At 44.9% G+C, this 22,225-nt stretch overlaps 1 protein-coding gene across 1 annotated transcript in view; it reads left to right on the forward strand.

Annotated features, from left to right (window-relative positions):
- The window catches only part of LOC148442118 (rap guanine nucleotide exchange factor 6-like), a 672,269-nt gene extending 660,707 nt beyond the window's left edge, over positions 1-11,562 (forward strand). Inside the window, 2 exon segments of the mRNA XM_088464211.1 lie at positions 11,005-11,379; positions 11,381-11,562. Of these exon segments, the coding sequence (XP_088320337.1) occupies positions 11,005-11,379; positions 11,381-11,480 (475 nt within the window). The 3' untranslated portion in view covers positions 11,481-11,562.
- The last annotated feature ends 10,663 nt before the right edge of the window (positions 11,563-22,225 follow it).

Raw genomic sequence — 22,225 nt, forward strand, 5'->3', positions numbered from 1 at the left:
GTCCTTCTCACTCCCAAAACACCACCACCACCAGATGCATTCCAATTAACACCACTCACAAACACACACAAGTCATCCCCATCACCACTCCTAGCAGGGAGAGCGCACCTTACCCCCCTACCCCATACGTATTCAGTGTGAGAAAAGTACTCCCAAACAAAGGTGCAGCACCCAAAAACCACAACACACCTCCCCCTGGTCAACGAGAGCACAGTTCTACCACCCATCTTTTAATACAAAGGTCTGTAGCCTTTAGTATTGCATTTTTAATTTTTTCCCAAGTCTCCTGCACCCCTTCCAAGTTTCTCCAATCTGCCACTGACTCAGTAACACATCTCTCCATCTCTTCAAAGTCAGCCTTCCTAAAATCTAACACTTTTGTTTGTGTATGGTATGAATTGGACCCTGTCTTTATACTAAACCATACTGCTTGGTGATAACTGGATCCTAGGTTCTCACCCACATTTACATCCGATATTCTGTCACAATTTTTAAAGTATCAAGTGCAGAATAGCATTTTTGCGAGTGGGCTCCCTCACTAATTGTTTGAGAAATGCTCCCTGAAGGGAATTTAGAAAGTCGCCACTTCTAGAGGAACTTGCAGCAGACACCTCCCAATTTACATCAGGTAAATTAAAGTCTCCCATGATTATGACCTCTCCTTTTAAAGCCATTCTAGTAATGTCCTGCAATAGGTACTTATTCAGTTCCCGTCCCTGTCCAGGTGGTCTATAGATCAGTCCAGTGCGAATTATGTCCTTGTCCCCCGTTTCTATAGTCACCCAAAGGGCCTCAGTTGTTGCTTCAACATTTTGTATTATAGTAGCATTTGTGCTGTTTTTCACATACATAGCTACTCCTCCTCCAATCCTCCCCATTCTGTCCTTTCTAAATAGAGTATAGCCTGGTATAGCTATGTCCCAGTCATGATTTCCATTACACCATGACTCTGTAATTGCTACAATATCAAGTTCATCCCTTGTCATTATTGCAATTAGTTCAGAGATTTTATCTGCTATGCTCCTGGAATTTGCACACATAGGCCCTGATTCAGAGCCGGATGCTCTGACAGAGCGCTCGCTCTAAATCAGGGCCGTCCCTCTGAGTTGACCACCCACAGCTATAGCGAGCAGCCAAAAAGATGGTCGCAATGATCAAGACCATCGCAACCATCGGGCTTGCGACGAGACCCTTGTGGTAGGGTCTCGTGGCCGCAAGCCCTGGAGTGCTTTCGGCTCTATCAAAGCCGAAAGCACTCCCATTGACATCATTTGTGATGTCAGTGGGGCCGGCCCCAGATGGTAGGCATTCCCATGGGAATGCCTCCATCTGGGCAGCCACGCCCCCAGCATGCCCACCAAAGGGGGCGTGCTGTCACTTGCCATCAACAGCACGTCCCCTTTGTAGCGAGACCCATAGCGATGGCTTGCCCGCCTCCATCGCTATGGGTCTCGCTACAAAGACGCCTCCATTGTGCGCATGTGCACTGGCCTATCATCGACCCACTTGCGAGTGCTCAGCACTCGCAAGCAGGTCTGAATTAGGCCCATAGTTCTAAGAGTTTTGCCTGTGCATCTTTTTTCCTAGAATATATTACAAAATGACAATGGTCAAGATGTTATTTTGGTATTACCTGGTTTCAGCTGTTGTTCAATGTTTTTCAACTGTTTTTTTAACTGTTATTTAAAATGAATCTACACTGTAAATTTCTTCACTTGGAAAATTTCTGAACTCAGCCAACTGCCCCCCAGACAACTGCCCCTACAACTGAATGCAAAGATAAAGTAGGTCTGATTAATACAGGCTACAGCAGAGGTCACATGACCAGCTGATCAAAGGAGTTGAATTACCCTGTGTAAAGTAAACACTAGGGCATAAATTACACTTCACTGACCAACATCTTCCAACTGGCAAAACCAATTACAAGCATGCACAATATTATACACATACATTTAAATACACAGCTAATTTTGCATTAGTGCAAATATAGATTAGGACTTGTAGTTTGCAGGATAGCTAATCAAATCACATACATTGCCTATATTGCAGAGGATGCATGGGGGTTAATGCAGATTCTTGGACTTGTAGTAGCATTCAGCAAGGAAAATCACTTACCTGGGATGAAAAGAAACAGATGATAAGGCCATGTTCAATGAGATTCATGCAGGATATTAATTGTTTTTTTAACTGTTATTTAAAATGAATCTACACTTTGTAAATTTCTTCACTTGGAAAATTTCTGAACTCAGCCAACTGCCCCCCAGACGACATCCATGTATGCACATCCATAAATACTGTTTCATGACCTGCATGATTGGTAACATTTGTTACTCGTTTATATGTAACTTATTAGCAGGGATCTGTTATACAAAAAACCCGGCTTATTGAATGGTTAACCCTGATACCTACTTGGTGTAAAATGGGACAGGGTTGGATTCTCGGGTGGAGTTACCCGGCAATCCAACCCAGGTATCTTGCAGGGTTTAACACAGGAATAACCCGTGAAACCCTGCAGTGTAAACGACGTGATCCAGGTAACAGTGACCTGGATCGTGCCGCATGCCTGCCGATTGGCCGACTTCAGTGGCGCTTAGAGATGATGTCATCTCCAAGCATCCACTTCAAAGCCAGAAAAGCTGGGTCTATGCAGACCCGGCTCTGGAATATCCTGGGTCGGCGCTGGGGAAATTTTGGGTCTGATCCAGAGGGGAACCCTGTTCCAACCTCCAGGTCAGACCCGGAATTTCGGTATAATTTCGGTATAAAAGCAGTATTTGGGGGATATAAATTGTGTGCCTATATATGATTAAACAGACAAGGTTAATCTCTGTACTGTATTAGACTGCATTATCTAATTAACCACTGTATATTTTATGCAGAATTGATTACTACAGGGAATACTTATAAGTGGATATACAGTAATATGAATAATGTAATTAATCAAATTATAATTTCTGCTACAAACTTTTTCTATCATTGAATTAAGTGATGAGATAAAAGGTGATTTGAAGATCAGCCATGACAAGACTTGAGTATTCCATTTTATATATGGTAACGAGGAATTGTAATAGTATTACAAATAATAAGATATATCCTGCACTTTACTTTACTGTTTATCAATTAGGGCATACCTAGGGTATTTGGAGCCCAGGGCAAGATGAAAAACAGATCCCCACCCCTATGTGCACACGCCAAAGGTCAACATGACACCCCCCATCCATTTTTTGTCACTCTGGTAACATTCCTTTCCATTTTATATGCACATAAGTTCCCCTTGTGCAATGTCCCTAGTAGCAGTGCCCCATGTAGTTGTGCACCCTTGTAGTACCCTTTATACAGTGCATCCAGTAGTGCACCCTTATACAGTGCCCCCAGTAGTGGTCCCCCTTATGCAGGCCCCCAGTAGTGCCCCTTACACAGAACCCCAGTATGCAGTGCCCACAGTAGTGGTCCCCCTATGCAGGCCCCCAGTAGTGCCCCTTATACAGTAGAGATATGCGCCGACCATCGTGTTTTGGTTTTGGATCTGGATCTCCCCTTGTTTTAGATCTGAATCTGGTTTGGGATTTTTTTCATTGATGTTTTGTTTTTCGGTTTTGGTTTTGGATCTGGATTTTTCCTTAAAATATCATAAAAACAGCTAAAATCACATAAAATGGGCCTGTTTTTATTCCTACAGTATTACTAACCCCAATAACATTGATTTCCAGTCATTTCCAATCAATTTTGACCACCTCACAATATTATTTTTTTAATTTAGTTAAGGCCAAAAGGTTGCATCCAGCTAGCTGGCTAACTAAGCTAAGCGACACAGTGGGCAGCACTAACATGCGGCAGATCAGCTTCCAATTTCCAACACAGATACAGTGTGTTATACAGTGTGGGTTGGATACACCAATAGTGACTGCACTTACTGTGACAGCAGTGTTGGCAGAGCGGGGTTGCTGACGGTGTCCTCAGTACATTGAATGACAGCACTGCAGTGTTGACAGTGTCCTCAGTGCAGAGTACCGTGGGTGCTAGCGGTGTCTTCAGTGCATGTTTGCTGGCTGTGTCGGCAGTGCGGGGGTTTCTGACAGTGTTCTCAGTACATAGAATGGCAGTTCTGCGGTGCTGGCAGTGTCCTCAGTGCAGGGTACCGGTGGTGTCAGCAAAGCGGAGGTGCCAGCAGTGTCTTCAGTGCGGGGGTTGCTGATGGTGTCCTCAGTACATGGAATGGCAGTGTGGGAGTGCTGGCAGTGTCCTCAGTGAAGGGTACCGGCGATGTCGGCAGTGCCAGCAGTGTCTTTAGTGCAGGTTTGCTGGCTATGTAAGCAGTTTGAGGGTTGCTGATGGTGTCCTCAGTACATGGAATTGCAGTGCTGGCAGTGTCCTTAGTGAAGGGTACCAGCGATGTCAGCAGTGCCAGTGGGTCTTCAGTGCAGGTTTGCTGGCTGTGTCAGCAGTGTGGGGGTTGCTGATGGTGTCCTCAGTACATGGAATGGCAGTGCTGCAGTGCTGGCAGTGTCCTCAGTGCAGGGTACCGGATGTGTCAGCAGAGCAGGGGTGCAGCAGTTTCTTCAGTGCAGGTGTGCTGGCTGTGTTGGCAGTGTGGAAGTTGCTGATGGTGTCCTCAGTACATGGAATGGCAGTGTGGGAGTGCTGGCAGTGTCCTCAGTGCAAAGTACCAGTGGTGTCGGCATAGCAGGGGTGCCAGCGGTGTCCTCAGTGCAAGTGTCGACAGTGCAGGGGTATTCTCAATGCAGGGTGCCAGTGGTTTTGGCAGCATGGGGGAACCAGTGGTGTCAGCAGCGGGGCTGGCGGTGGTGTCAGCAGTGGGGGTGCCGACAGCTGGTGTGTCAGCAGCAGGGGGTGGCGGCAGCAGGTGTGTCAGCAGCAGGGGGTGCCGGCAGCAGGTGTGGCGGCAGTGGGGGGTGCTGGCCATGGGAACCAGTGCCATCTTCTTTTTTCCCTGCATTCAGTGGGCTTAATGCTGATTGGCTGAGAGCCGTGACAGATGGCTGTCAGCCAATCAGCACTTTGCCCATTGAAGGCAAAGGGATTTTTAAAAATGGCCGCTCAAGGCAAAACCTCGAGATCCGACAGATCGGGTCGGTCCGGTTCTCAGGGAACTGGACCCGCTCATCTCTATTATACAGTATGCAGTGCCCCTAGTAGTGGTCCCTCTTATACAGTGCCCCAATAGTGGTCCCCCTTATGCAGGTGGCCCCCAGTCGTGGTCCCTCCTATTCAGTGCCTCCTGTAGTGATACAGTGCCCCCGGCCAGTTGTGCCGCTTTCATAACACACACACAGACATACATACACAAAACACTTACCTGAATCCCCTCTCCTGTCATGCCCGCCGCTGTCCGCTCCTCTGTCCTCCCACTCGGTACTATGGGAGAGACTTCATGACATCTCTCCCATCACCCACTGCAGGAGCCAGAAGGCGGAGCGCATGAGTGAGCTCCAGCCCATCTCCGGCAGTGGGCGCAGTAGCCAATGAGAGTCTGTCTGACCCTCACTGGCTGCTGAAACACACACACCACTGCTGGGTAGTACAAGTAAATTATAAATTATAATGGAGGGAGGTCAGCGCTACACACTTGAATAGAACTGCAGATATGTGAGAATAAACATTTTTTATTGATGTCAAGGCACCCAGCCTTTGAAGCCAATGTGAGTGCCACAATATAAAAATTAATCAGGTGTCCTAGTGGGCAGAGACCCAGTGGACAGTCTGATATGATCTGCACAGTATTAAGATGTGGGGGGTGTGTCCAATGTGGACCGTTCAGTTTTGGGATATGGGGATAGTTATAGTCTTTGTCCTGCACACAGTGATGTTTCTAAGTCCAGAGTGTTACCGGTGAATGATTTAAAAGTTCAGCCGGTGCAAGTCTTGGTACACTGGGTGGTTTAGTATGTGTCTGGTGGGGCGGCATCCCGTATCCCCCAGGTGCACATACTTACCCTCAGCGTCTGGTGCTTGTTCACCTCCGGGTAGATGATGTCCTCTTTTCGGTCCCCGTCGCGGTTCTTCTGCTTCCATCTGATTGTCAGTACGCGGGGCTCCACATGCTGGCTGGGGAGCGGTGTCCTCACCAGCGTGTCTGTGAGACTTCCGGGTTACTGCACTCTCGCGAGATCGCGCAGTGTGTCACATTGTTGACCTCTTAATTTTTTAGTGGCTATATATTTAGATCATACTTGCCGACAATTGGCTCCCTCCTTCCGGAAGGGAGTTGATTGTCGGTTAACAGTGGGGGGCATGTCCAGACAGCTGCGACATGTTGGGGGCGGAGCCAGGGGCAGGGCAACACAATTGCATCATCATGGCCCCGCCCCCTCTTCACAATGCCACTATTTTCGACACTGTGAAGCAGGGGGCGTGGCCACAATGACGCGATTCAGCATGAATCATGTCACCAGCCCTCCACTGTGGGGATTTCTAGTGTATTCTGGGGGAGGTCGGGAGGGTTAGAGAATGTCGGGAGGCTTGCCTGCCTTTCCAGGGGGCCGTGAGCAACACCCGAAAATCAGGAGGCTCCCGGCCAAATCGGGAGGGTAGACAAGCCTGATTTAGATAATAAGGAAGGGAGAAAAGAATAAATATCTCCAAATACATATTAGGAGCAGAAGAAAGTGGGAATGGTTATTACAGTCTTGTTTTTTTCACATAGACAAGGGGTGATTCACTTAGGCACAGAATATGCCATGCAGGGAATAGCTGCAGGTTTCACGCTCGGAGATATTCAATTAATCATCATTTTCCATGTGCTGTAAGCTAGGGGTTAATGTGTGCTAAACCATAGATTCCAAGCAAAGTGCTGGAATCTACGGGTTTACCCACATGTTAAAATGCAGCATATGCAATGATCACTCACACATGTGCAGACTGATGACCGATCATGACCAGTTGTACGGCTAGGTGCCAAACCCAGAAGTAAAGTGATTGCATTAGAGATCACTATACTTTTGCACATCGCAGGGAGTCCCTGTCCCTGAATGTGATTTCTGTTAAATGCAGATGATCCTTAAATTCTTGTTGCCTCGATAAGAAATTATAATTAACGGTATCAATTCCTGATAATTAATAAATGTGCCCGTTTGTCTAGAGATATATTTACACCAATAAATTGGGGGAGGGGGGCTAGTTCTTCTAATGGTACACACGGTACGATCAGTCAGTGATAGCAATTTCATAGATACTGCTTTTATACCTAAATACCGGGTCTGATACGAAGGTTGGAACAGGATTCCAAACCGGATCAGACCCAGAATTTAGAGGGCGCCGACCCAGGATACTCTCGAGTCAGTGCCGTTCACACCAGAGCTGGGTCTGCAGTGACGCGGCTCTTCCGGCATGGAAGTGGACACTTGGAGATGACGTCATCTCCAAGCACCACTGGAGCCGGCCAGTCGGCCAGCATGCGGTACGCTCCAGGTCATCATGACCCAGATTGTGCCGTTTACACTGCAGGGTTTCATGGGTGATTCCCATGTTTACCCCTGCAAGTTACCTGGGTTGGGTTGGTCACTCGACCCGCAAATCCAACCCTGTCCCCTTTTACACCAAGGAGCTACCCGGGTTAACCCTACAATAACCCGGGTTTTAGCTCTGGTGTAAAAGGGGTAAGAGTGACATTTACTGTTGTCCTACATTTGTATGCATTTACTGTGCTGTGCATTGTTAAAGTAACCTTGTTTTGCACAATTTCACTCTATGTGAAACTGTAATGTGTGAATAAATTCATCTCATTGTTCAATTTATTGTTGATATTTATATTGAATAATTGGAAGACTTACAGATGAACCAAGAACTGTATTTGGTAAGCCAATAAGCTACTACACCACACCTAGCCTTACCTGTGTCATAGGGGTACTACACATACAGAGAGGAGCAATGGAGAGGACTGAGTGATGCAGTTAGCACACCTCGTGTTACTTTGTTTGGCCCTCTCTCTGTCCCACCACAATCAATTTCCCGCCGTTTGGGCTTGTTTTGTTTAGTACGTCCTCGGCTTTTGTTAGGAATTAGCACTGAATGTGTGAAACAAAACATTTTCACTGTAAAAATTAGTTCTTCTAGGAGACGGTGTACCAACAACCCTGATGTTTTTTGTTATATTTGTGGCAAATATAGTGTTGCAAAAGAAAGAAAAAATATAACTGTATTCATAAAACAAGCATATCAGACGTATTTTGGACATCACATAAGCCAGCAAGACAAGATTTGGGTGCATCACAAAGTTTGTAAAACCTGCGTGGAATCACTCCGCAGTTGGACTAAAGGTGATCGAAAAGGACTTAATTTTGGCATACCTATGATGTGGTGTGAGCAGGGCCATAGAGAGCCCTGGTGGGCCCAGGTACAGAGGGGGCGTGGCATAATCATGGGAGGCGTGACCATTCCCCCTAGAGCAAAAAAACAAACCACTGTTGCAGCACCACGAAGCGGCCCTGCATGCCGGGGAGGGGGGCGCTGTAAGCAGCAGTCTCCCACTGCAGCTCAGCACATGCTGTGTGCTGGGCTGCTGTGAGAGAGAGAGAAGGGAGGGGAGAGCGGTGCTGGACCTGGGCCCCCACCGGGCCCCTCAGGAAGCCCGGGCCCAGGTAAACAGTACCAGCTCCCACCCCCCTCTCAGCCCCCCTGGGTGTGAGCCAAAAGATCACTTGAGTGACTGCTATTTTTGTGCTGTAAATGTGAAGGGTATGAATCGATTTAAGAAACGCAAATGGGAATACCCAAGTATGAATTCTGCATAACAACCGATACCACCTATCAAAGATTTACCTGTACCATCATTCAGTTCTTTGTGCCAAGTTGAATGTGATGATGTGGAAATGTTAATTTCATCCAGTGCAAGTGATAACACAGATGAAAGTGAGTTTGCAGAAAGTCCCTCTACTCCAAACAGATTTTCTCAAAAGGAACTAAACTATTTAATTAGTGACTTGAATTTATCGAAAAAAGGAGCTAAGCATTTAGCATCCAGACTTCAAGAAAAGCACTGTCTTAAGCCAGATGTTACTATACTGTTGGAGTCTGCAGAGGGACTGCCCATAACAAGAATTACAAAAGAAAATCCTACAAAAAACGGTTCTCATAGCTTCCTAACACTTATGTATGTAATTACCCTGTGTCTTTTTATAACATTTTACGAATCAATTTTTATCAGAATAAAAAAAATATCTTTTCAACTATTTTTAATTATTTAATTAAATTGTTCATAAATATTAAATACATATGCATTTCTCAAAAACTAGAGCCAATTGAAAAATAAGCATGGCATATTCATGATCAGGAGCACAAAATTAATCGAAATCGACTCTTAAATCCCTGGCAACATATTGACTGTTCCCCAGTGTTTCTGTCAGATATCTGTCCAAACTGGCTGGTTGGAATGAAATCTGGTAATGTATGGGAGCAAATGACAATCGATCATATGGTCTTAAACACTGGAAAATTGACAAAAACAATTGTTCAAATTGGTTAAATTCGTGTGTTTTAACCAATTTGTCTGAACAACCATTTTTGTCTGTTTTCCAGTGTTTGTGAGCAAATTATGTATGTCATTTGCTCCCATGCATTATCAGATTTTCATTCCAACCCGCCAGATTGGACAGATATCTGACAAATAATTGTATAGTGTATGCCCAGCATAAGCTATTAGAAGGGATTCTGAAGGATGTAGTTCTGATACAATTTCAGCATGGTAAAATACCTAAACAATATAAATAATGTTCCTTGGTAGGTATCGTGAAACTGTATCTTAATAGTGCAACTGATAGAATATATTTGGGTTTCTGAAGTAAAACACACACACAAAAACCCACTACTTTCTACACAAGTTTGATACATAAAAATATATGATTAGGTCTAGAGCTTATGTACATACAACCACAGAGATTCTAATAGCAAACATGTCTGAGCATCCCTAAAGCTTTGTTTTAACTTCAATCACCCCACACACGCACATGCACACAATAATTGATTATATAAATAATAATGGCTATGGTTTTTATGTTCAATATAAACAGCGATAGAATAGAGTATTTGGGTCTGTACTGATTTGCTAAACTGGACATTACAATTTTCATCCATTCTTCTACAATTTTCTCAATTCTTCATGAAAGGACACATTAATTTCCACTCTGCCAGTGGATTTCAATTTTGCACCAGCTCAGAGCACATAGAGCTCTCATATCATACTTTTGATGGGATGCATTTCTAGTTTCACTTTGGTGGAAAAGTGCTTTAATCTCATTATTAAGTAAAGCCATAAATAAGGCAAACAGAGCAGTATTTTAGGAACTACAAATTAAAAGTTTAGCTTAATCAAAAATGTGGTTTGAAATGGTGGGAATTTGACTTGACATTTAGGGGTAAATTTACTAAAGTGAGAGTTTTTAGAAGTGAGTTTTAGAAGAGATGTTGCCCATAGCACCAAATCAGATTCTACTTAACTAGCACCTTCTAGAAGATAATAGCTAGAATCTTAATCTTATTTAGTAAATGTACCCCTTATTCTTTTGTACAGTGTGCAACTTGAGATATTTGTCACCTTCTGTAATGGTGCATACACACGGTCAGATTTTCTGGCAGATCTGAACGATAACGATTTAAAAAATTGTTCAATCGTTCATATCTAAAAGAAAATCTGACATGTGAGCCTGCAATGATGAACGATGCGAGTTCCCGATTGTCAGATAACGATATCTGACATCTGATGTGTTTACAGTGAGATTTGGATGATTCCATTTATTTTAATACAGTCTGAAATCATTCAATCGTTCAAATCATTGGCAAAATCATTCAAATCATTCATCTGACAGATCTGACTATGTGTATGCACCATAAGAGCCCTTATTAGTGAAAAGTAGGCATGAAGTTTGCTGGATGGACCATCTAAGTGTACTGATACAAAATCTAGTTGTAAATGAATAATGCAGTTTAGCTAAGTTTAAATTGTATTGTTACATATAGTTATATTAAAACATAATTTTATTTTTCTTGTAGTTGCCTGCACACCAGATATCCTACAATCACAAATGTTGCATCCTGTGCTAACAGTGAAGCAGTATCGCATGACCACATTACTGTAGATTCTGTGGACAGTGGCTGCAGCAGTTGGACGTCATGTTCCAGCAGTTCCCATGACAATTTCCAAGCTTTTCAAAGCCAAAAGGGTTTGGATCTTGTAAGCACTTATTGCCATATGCATATGGATGTGCTCATTACTGAAGTTGAATTGAGTGACAGTTGTACAGAAGAGATATATGGTGTACAATGCAATAGTAATTCTAAAGACAGCTTGGCACTCACCCAATTACATTGTAACTGGACATCATTAGATAAAGTGTCAGATACTGATGAGGCAAACTATGGAACGATGTAGAATAATGGATCTTACAACTGAGATAATACAGCCTTCAGACAATCAATTATCTGATGTGCTCTACAAAACCATCATATATACTACTGAAAAAGTCTAATAGGTAAGATAGACTGATAATATTGCATTTTTTCATGTTGTTAACTTTTATATGCAGCTGTTATGACACCAGCAGAGCAGTACAGAACCATTATAATGTTTTGCAATGTATTCCATTCAGGTTTTTTTTAAGAACCAATTAAATGGACATTATTTTGAAAATATCACTTTTAAAATCATTTATAAGAAAATCCGCTGCTGCTATTTTGTATGAATGATTGAAGACTGATTTCATGTCATTGTTCTGTTATGAGCACTTGTGAGTAAAACACCCTTTAGACATTCCCAAAATTGAAATGTAAATCGTGTTCATTAAAAAAAAATCACTCATAAACATAGGGCCTGATTTATAGATTTACAGACAAGCACAGCTGCTGTGCTAAAATATGCAAAAGCTTCAGGAGGCATCTTAAGTAAAAAGATGTCCACTGCAGACTTCTCTAATCTGCTGCTGCTTCCTGTTTTCAGTAATGCTCCCCATCGCTGCCCCCAAATGGACCAATGTCACAGGATCAGATCTGCATATGTGCAGTGTGGCTCCTGCACATGCACAGATCAAGAAATATCAGGGGTTATGTAAATATTTAATTCAAGGAAATCTCTGAATCAGGCCCGTAGTTGTAGTGTGGCATGTTTTTATCAGATATACATCAGATACACTTGCAACCAATTTTTGAAATATCTGTTTTGCTATTAGCTTTGAATACACTTGCACCCTCAAATAAATTATATATATAAATAAAATAAATATATATATATATATATAGAGAGAGAGAGAGAGAGAGGGAGAAATCACAGGGGCTCTGCACTCACCATAATAACTAACAATAATATTAAACAGTGGGGTTTTGGTTCATGAATTGATCATTGCATTTAAGCTTGCAGCCCTCGTCAAGGGGCCCCACTTTACTGCAAGACCCTACTCTTTGCTCAGAATGGAAATGGCTACATTAGGGTTATACTCAAGGTATGTTATCTGGTGTAAAGCTCACAGCAACTTTGTTTTTAAAGGTGAGACAGTCACCAAGCACGCCTGTTGCAAAGCACCTTGGAAATCAGCTGACACAAGCTAGATTAATAGGTTAAAGGGGGTGCATGCTTGTCAGCTGTTTTGTTTTAACTAATGTGATAGCTCTTTCCATGTTATAATTCTGAGCAATAGAGTGGGTGTAGCTTGTACCTATTTTCAACCACCTTAATTTTAATTTCCTCTTTATTTATATGAGATTGATATATCTCAGTCTCCACCCCCCACCCTGCAGAGTTAAGCTCCGTGTCCTATGCCGAACATGAAAAAAAACACTTTGCTACCTGCTCTGCGATGACAAAAAATTGACCATGGTAAATATACTCCTACTACCTCATTGGTAATTTCAAGTCCCCTCTAGGTATGGTTGACATGGCTTTGCTGGGTAACACATACACACTGCTTTGAAAGCTTGGACTTGGGTTTCCAGTAGCAGAGTCACAAAAAATTGAAAAAAAGTGTTTTTTTTATATCATTTACATAAAGTTATAATTTACATAAAAAAATGTTGAGATAACCAAGCCCGAGTGGACATGGAGAGCATAACAACAGAGGAAGGATATAAGGAGTTGGAGGAACCAGCAGTAAGAGACAGTCAAGAAGGACCAAAGAGAGTAACATCAAACATACTACATTAACAACATGCAAACTAAACAATGCACTGCAAGCAACAACATGCAGACTTAACATACAAGAACAGTGGCAGGAAGGACCAGCGCTGGGTGGGCATCCAGTGTCCCCTATGCAATCGGAGAAATAAATGTAACGGTAGGTACTAAAGTCCTGTTTTTCCCATTACCACTAGAGAACACTGGGGAAATCCCAAAGATTCCCTCCTGCGTGGTAGAGCGATGTGAAGCCTGCTAAACCCTGTGACAAAAACCAGAATCAGAAGTCGTAAAGGAATCAAAAGTATAGATCAAGGAGCACGTGGCCGCATGACAAAGTTGGGATGCAGAAGCACCTCTATGCGCAGCCCAAGATCTACCTATGGAACACATGTAATGTGCTGAAATGGAAGTAGGTGCAGTCTGACCATTGGCCACATAAGCTTGACGAATAACCAGACAGATTCATCTGGCTAGAGTTTGCTTAGAAGCAGGCTAACCCCATTTGAAAGCATCATACAACACCACAAAAAGAGCATCTGCCCTGCATAGATTAGCTGTATGTACTACATAGATCTGAAGGGTCCTGTTATGAATCCCTGGGAAGATTCACACAGTAGAGGTTGGAGGAATCCCAGGTGATGGAAGTTATGCATCTAGAGATTCACCTCTGACAAAAGCAATAGTGCTGAGAATTATGAAGTGATGGGGTCAACTGAAATGGAAGTCCTTGTCAGAGGTTAGGCCATGTGGCCCACTTGTAGCCTTGGATGCTGATTGAAACTTGGCAAGGTTGCAGACTTGAGGGTTGATGTGTACTTGGTGGGTTGCAGCCTTGGGAGCTGAAGTGTACTGGGCTGATGTGTTAATTGAAAGTCCACAAAATGCATAAGTGCAGAAGAGACTGCTCTGATGTAAATAGAGCACTTCTGCACACAGATGCTGAAGTACAGTAGAGACTGCTGTGGTGTAATTAGCAGAATGTCCACATAGACACAGGAGTGTGGCTGAGACTGCTCCGATATACAAACATATTGTTTACGCAGACACTGAAGTGTGGAAAGGACTCCCGTGGTGTTACTTGCAGATAATCCACTCAGACGCTGAAGTGTGGCAGAAACTGCTATGGTGTTACTTGCAGATTATCCACAGAGATGCTGAAGTATGACAAAGACTGCAACAGTGTTACTTGCAGGAAGTCCACAAAGATGCTGAAGTCTGGCAGAGGCTGCTATGGTGTTACTTGCAGGAAACCAACACAGACGCTGAAGTGTGGTAGAGACTGTAGATACATGCTGGACACGAGGAACTCAGACACACAGGAGCATGAACTATTTACAGGAACCGGAAGCTACGTACTGAACACTATAGCCAGCATCAGATCAGAGAACCAGCGGGGGTAAAAAAGGAAGAAGATCCAATCAGTGCAGGGTGGAGGGGATGGAGCAGTCAGGTAGGGAGACCTCGTGGAGTGGTAGCCCAATGTCCTTGTGTCCTAGTAACAGGCATGAGAGAGCCGCCTGGAGTACTGATGTCAAAACAAGATGCTGCAGCAGCTAGTGACAGGTCCAAACTATGTCAAGAGATGGAGAAGGCACATTGTCAGCTGACAACACCAGAACCATGATAGCCTGATTGATGTGGAATGCTGAAACCACCTTCAGCAAGGAGCCTGGCTTCATGCAAAGCTCAGGCCTATCAGAGTGGAAATTGAGATAAGGAGAGCAACAGATAAAGTTTATTTGAGGAAATTCAACACTAAGTTGAGATCCCAAGGGGGTACAAAAGGCCTCTGGACTCATAAAACTCCCTGAAAAAAGTCTGAAGCTCTGAAAATAGGGCAAACTGGTGCTGAAAAAAGATGGATAATGCAAACACCCTGCACTTTCAGTGAACCAAGGTGATGGCCCACATCCAGTCCCACCTGCAGGAAAAGAAGATGAGATAAACTGAGAGCAATAGTGGAAATGCCACTATGTTCACACCAGACCATGTAAGACTTCCAAATACAATGGTAATTGCCAACATTACTTGCAAGCCCTCAACATGGGGGTAGACGAACAGACCCTGTTGAAGACCCAACCTGAGGGGAAGTGGCTATCGGTCGTCCACAAGGAGCAGAAGAAGGTCTGAGTACCACACTCAAAGTGTGGCCAATCCAGAGCCACCAGAATGACTGTGGTGGATTTGCGCTTGATGCATTTGAGCACCCACAGCAGAAGAGGAAAAGATACTAGATAATACCATCACAGAACGGACAGATGTCCACCACAACTCCCACTGGATCCCTTGTTCCGGAGCAATACCTGTAAAGGCCATAAGATCTGAGGTCTTCCGAAACATCGAACCCGCATCTGGAACACTTCCAGATGAAGGGCCCATTTCCCAGGGATGAAGATCCTGGCCACTGAGATAGTGCGCCTCCCAGTTCTCTACCCCAGGAATTAATATGGCAGACATAGCCACAATGTGACACTCTGCCCACTGCAATATTTGGCTGGACTTTCACATAACCAAGTTCCCACTTGCCAATTTCTGTATGCCATGGTCGTGGAGTTGTCTAATTGCATGCATAGTGGTAAACCCTCCAGAAGAGGAGACACCTTGAAAGGGAATTGTATGTTGTCCTGAGCTTCAAAACATTGATAGAGTTCAGGAGAAGCACATCCTGAAGCATCCAGCAACCCTGAAGTGGCTTGCCAGTACCACCACTCCCCATCCACGTAAGCCTGCATTCATGGTCAGAAGGATCCAATCCCATATGCCAAAACCGCAACCTGCTGTGAGGCGACTGCTGTGAAGTCACCAAAGTAGAGAGATGTGAGTCCGAGGGGAAGCCGAACCAGTCTGCAATTGAAGATGCAAACCCAACCACTTAGACAGAAAGTCCAACTGATAAGGCCTTGAATGGAACCGAACAAACTGAATAGCTTCAAGTGAAGCCTCCATCTTGCCCATAGGACAAATGCACAAATAAACTGAAACCTTCCTCTGCTTGAGGACCACCCTCACCAGTTCCTGCATCACACAAGCTTTGTCTGCAGGAAGGAAGACTTTCTGTAGGGAGGTGTCTAGAATCATGCCTATGAACTTGAGATGCTGGGTTGGTATCAAACTGGATTTTTCTAAATTGACATTCCAGCCATGATGATTAAGAACTCGATGAGCCAAGGACACATGATTAAGTAGTTTTTCCACTGATGGAGCCTTAATGAAAAGGTTGTCCAGGTCAGAAACAATTGACACCTCTAATGACCATGATAGGCTGAATGGCAGAGCCTGAAACTGATAATAGTTGTCCCACATTGTTCTGCCAATGCCGAAGCCAGAAATCCCAATGGGAAGCCACAGCTGATGCTGAAATCTTAGACCTAACCAGGCCAACATCCATGTAGGCATCTCCTAGATATATGGATGATTCTCTATTATGCTCAGCTAGAGAAATCAGGTCAGCATGAGTGACATTAGATCACAGACCATTGACCAACTTTTCTGCCTATTTTTCCACCACCTTATTCACCCAAGTCCATGTCAAGTCATCCCCATGCTGAAGAACCATGGGAAGGGACCTCTTCTGAGTCGGATGCTTAGCAGCGCTTTCTGCGCCTTTGGAAGAATACTCAATCATTCTGTTTCCCAACTTCTCTAAAGTTGAAGAGACCTGCACTAGATTTTCAAATGAGTGGACCAATCTCTGATCACAAACTGACTTTGCCTGTAAAGGTAAAACACCAGTACAGAGGCTGCCCATATTTGCCTCTCTTGCACAACGGGAAGCCGCCTACTCATGTGACAATTGGGATATGGCTCCAACTAGGGTAGCCACCCAAGATGGATTGTCGGCCGGGGCATCAGCCACTACAAGTGGTGGACTGTAGGATGAACTACCAGCATCACAAGCATCACATAAGGCATTACTCTCTGAGTGTCACAACTCCCAGACAGATAATGGATGCTAGCCCGTACTTCTGGATTGGTGAGGCTCAGTACTGAGGAGTGGATTCTAACTTAATGGTGGTATTCACCAGGCACCCCCTGCAAGGAGATAAGGACTTAGCTGCGTCCAACATGCAGGTCACGCCGTAAGACTTGGTTCCCTTGAACAGGTGCTGGAGTTCTTCTGGAGTACAAAGCAGGCTTACTATGTAGTCAACAAGCTGGGTCAGATTCAAACGGATAAGATGGTACCGGGGAGCAGATGTAAACAGGTCTCTCAGGAAAACCAAGGTCAAACAGGAATACCGAGTGCAGTACCAGGACGCAGATGGAGTCAGGACACAAAACTAAGCCAAAGTCAGCAAAGAGTTAATATAATTACTGAATGCTGGAGTAAGGTTGGCAGCCTTTACTCTGGCAAAGGAGAAGTGGCCAGGCTTTTCCTTATATAGGGCTACTTCAAATTTGCTGCCCACAGTGATGTCAGAATTGGTGCCCCAGCAGCTTGCAGCACAAAAAGAGCCAGGGACTTCAGCAGCAGGTGCTGGGGACTCTCTGGGCACTGCCCAGCAATGCCAGACACAGTAAGAGAATGCTGGTATCTGGCACGCTGTAACACTGAGCGAGCTTGTTTAAATTTCTTCTTACACTTAGTACAGGTAAAGGTTTTCTCAGAAGTAGTTACCTTATCTGAGGCCACGGCCTTCCCTGCCATCTGAGCACAAGGCTGAGCACAGGAGAACACAAAGTACTGCCACACCACTGACAATTAGACACTAAAAGCACCTACTGCAGCTGCAACACTCAGAACACAGATACACAGACTCTAACTGATGAACAGTGGCAAACATAAATACAGAACTCTTTCAATATAATACTCTAACTGAATGAACAGTAGAAAAAGAAAATACAAAACTGTTTCAATATAATACAGTACACACAGGATTACATTAACAGGAAAACAGCTGGATCTGGGTAAATTAAAAGGCACAGGCACTAAAGATATAGAGAAGGAGGAAAAACTGGAGCACTGCCAAAATCCATGAATTCAGAGGCAGTTCCACCCCCACAGACAAAAGTGTCACTCATGGATCCTTGTTGTAGAGAAGCTGCCTAGTGCTTTGCTGTGTACTGAATAAGATGGTGTGACTGTCACATGCTGCAGGCACACCTCTAAGGAGCTACTAGAGATGATGGCCAATGGAAAGCTTTCATGCAGAAACAGTATTGGCTGCACCACTGTGTAGCTTTGTCCCCAGTCCAAACCCATTTTGTGCTTGTAAAATGGCGGGTGCAGTCTAATGCTGGTTGTGGAGATCTCTCCCCGCTGAAGGTTTCAATGAGACTGCAGATATGCTGCAGCAGAGGCATGCTGTCACTCTGCCTCATCCATTTCAGGCTGACAGAGCTGCGCTTTCAGAATACTAGTGATGTTCTGTAAGGTCTGCCTATGGATTGGGGGGACTCGTATCTGTTAAGCCCATCACCCCTGATAGCAGGGCCAGCCCTAGCCAAATTGGTGCCCTAGGCAAAATTTTGGCTGGTGTCCCCTAGCAGATAATCCCGCCACCCACCACACTACACCCTACAGACAATCTCCCCCACCTATTTGATCATGATACTCAGTATCACTTACCTCTTTGGTGTTCCTCCCTTTTCTCTCTTCCTCTTCTTTCTTCCTTTAGGAGTCTGGTGGAGGACATAAAATTGTGATTCATTTGCCCCCATTTTAACATATCTATTACATCTCCCTCTCTCTCTCTCTCTCTTTCTCTCTATAGATAGATATATAGCTACATGTATACACACACACACTGATCCAGTTGCTGCTCACCTCACAGCACCACATACTGCCCCCTTCACTACCCACCTCATAGAACAGCACCCCTCCTCCATCTTAGCACAGTACCCCCAGCCTCATCCAGTGCCCCTTTCCCAGCACAGTACCCCCTGGCCTCATCCAGCACCCCACATCCAGAACAGCACTTCTGGCCTCATTATTTATTCTCCCCAGCATAGCACCCCTCAGTCATCCAGCACAGTCAGCACCACTGACCAGGCTGGCCTCTATGTACCCCTCTCCCAGCACAGTCAGCACCTCTCAGTCATCCAGCAGCACCCCTCTACCAGCTGAGAGCTCAGCTGACTTACTTAGGGCCACATTATCAACGATGCATAACCTTGCTGTCATCCTTTCTGTATTCAACAAACAGCGGTAATCTAAGATTACCACTGTTTGTCACAGCATCGCTCTCACCATCTTTAGGTGACGAGAGCAATGCGGTCCGCATTGCCGGCAATGGGGACCAAGTGCTGCCTTTCCAGCCTCAGTGAAGCCTTTCAGGCACTGCCGGGTCCCCTCCGAGTTAAGTGCCAAGCACATGTGCAGACAGACCGTCTCGGCCACCCCCTCTTATTTTTCCAGCTCCTGGACCATCCCTGCTAAAATAGGTGGATGCTGGGCGGCTGAAGGAGACAGAGCCATGAGATGTGAAGAGTCGCTTTTGTTGGGCATGCCCAGCATGCCCTCCCATGGCCATTTTACTTGCCACAGCCCAGTGGCGGAACTAGTGAGTAGTTGGCCCAGGTACAGATAGCAAGCAAGGGACTATTCAGAGGCAGTCGCAAAATGCGAGCAGTCACTCTGAATGAGGGCGGCCGCTTGTATTTTGAAGTGCGGCCTTCTGGTCACTAGCTAAGCTGTGGATTACCATCCACAGCTTTAGCGACCAACAAGGTTGATGGTCGCAATGGTCAAGACCATCACAACCATTGGGGCTTGCAACGAGACCCTAAGGTTGGGTCTCGACAACCGCAAGCCCCAGGGAGCTTCCTGCTCTGATCGAGCAGGAAGCTCCCTCTGACATCACTGATGTCAGTGTGGCCTCCCACAAAATGGCTAGCGTGAAACCACCCCTCTGCCACGCCTACAAAATGGGGTGAGCTGTCAATCACCATCGACAGCTGCACCTTTTGTAGTGAGCTTTGGAGTGAGAGAGTGCATCACAGTGAGGGCCATAAAATACAGAGTGCGTCACAGTGAGGACCATGTAATGCAGAGTGCGTCACAGTGAGGGCCATATAATGCAGAGTGTGTCACAGTGAGAACATATAATGCAGAGTGTGTCACAGTGAGGGCCATATAATGCAGAGTGCGTCACAGTGAGGGACATATAATGCAGAGTGCGTCACAGTGAGGACATATAATGCAGGGTGCATCACAGTGAGGGCCATATAATGCAGAGTGTGTCACAGTGAGGACATATAAGCAGAGTGTGTCACAGTGAGGAAATATAAAGCAAAGTGCGTCACAGTGAGGGAAATACAATGCATAGTGTGTCATGCTTAGGGCCATATAATGCAGACTGTGTCACAGTGAGGACATATAATGCAGAGTGTGTCACAATGAGGGCCATATAATGCAGAGTATGTTGCAGTGAGGGCCATATAAAGCACAGTGTGTCGTAGTGAGGGCCATATAATGCACAGTGCTTCACAATGAGGGACATATAATTCAGAGTGCGTCACAGTGAGGACATATAACGCGAAGTGCGTCACAGTGAGGACATATAATGCAGAGTGTGTCACAGTGAGTACATATAATGCAGAGTGTGTCACAGTGAGGGCCATATAAGGCAGAGTGTGTCACAGTGATGGCCATATAATGCAGAGTGTGTCACAGTGAGGACATATAATGCAGAGTGTGTCACAGTGAAGGCCATATAATGCAGAGTGTGTCACAGTGAGGACATATAATGCAGAGAGTGTCACAGTGAGGACATATAATGCAGAGTGTGTCACAGTGAGGGCCATATAATGCAGAGTGTGTCGCAGTGAGGGCCATAAAATGCAGAGTGTGTCACAGTGAGGGCCATATAATGCAGAGTGTGTCACAGTGAGGTCACAGTGAGGACATATAATGCAGAGTGTGTCACAGTCAGGACATATAATGCAGAGTGTGTCACAGTGAGGGCCATATAATGCAGAGTGCGTCACAGTGAGGACATATAATGTAGAGAGCATCACATTGAGGGTCATATAATGCAGAGTGCATCACAGTGAGGACATATAATGCAGAGTGTGTCACATTGTGGACATTTAATGCAGAGTGCATCAAAGTGAGGGCCATATAATGCAGAGTGTGTCACAGTGAGGACATATAATGCAGAGTGTGTCACACTGAGTGTGTCACACTGAGGGCCATGTAATGCAGAGTGCATCACAGTGAGGGACATATAATGCAGAGTGCATCACAGGGTGCATTACAGTGAGGGCCATATAATGCAGAGTGTGTCACAGTGAGGACATATAATGCAGAGTGTGTCAAAGTGAGGACATATAATGCAGTGTGTGTCGCTGTGAGGGCCATATAATGCAGAGTGTGTCGCAGTGAGGGCCATACAATGCAGAGTGTGTCACAGTGAGGGCCATATAATGCAGAGTGTGTCACAGTGAGGTCACAGTGAGGACATATAATGCAGGGTGCATCACAGTGAGGGCCATATAATGCAGAGTGTGTCACAGTGAGGGCCATATAATGCAGAGTGTATCACAGTGAGGACATAAAACGCAGAGTGTGTCACATTGAGGACATATAATGCAGAATGTGTCGCAGTGAGGGCCATTTAATGCTGAGTGTGACACAGTGAGGGTCATATAATGCAGAGAGTGTCACAGTGAGGACATACAATGCAGAGTGTGTCACAGTGAGGACATATAATGCAGAGTGTGTCGCAGTGAGGGCCATTTAATGCTGAGTGTGACACAGTGAGGGTCATATAATGCAGAGTGTTTCGCAGTGAGGGCCATACAATGCAGAGTGTGTCACAGTGAGGGCCATATAATGCAGAGTGTGTCACAGTGAGGTCACAGTGAGGACATATAATGCAGGGTGCATCACAGTGAGGGCCATATAATGCAGAGTGTGTCACAGTGAGGGCCATATAATGCAGAGTGTATCACAGTGAGGACATAAAACGCAGAGTGTGTAGCAGTGAGGGCTATATAATGCAGAGTGTGTCACAGTGATGGCCATATAATGCAGAGTGTTTCGCAGTGAGGTCATCTAATGCAGAGTGTGTCACAGTGAGGGACATATAATTCAGAGTGCATCACAGTGACGACATATAATGCAGAGTGTGTCACAGTGAGGACATATAATGCAGAGTGTGTCAC

Source organism: Taudactylus pleione, unplaced genomic scaffold (genome assembly GCF_031769625.1).
Source record: "Taudactylus pleione unplaced genomic scaffold, aTauple2 ptg001609l, whole genome shotgun sequence".
In the NCBI taxonomy this organism is placed as follows: domain Eukaryota; kingdom Metazoa; phylum Chordata; class Amphibia; order Anura; family Myobatrachidae; genus Taudactylus; species Taudactylus pleione.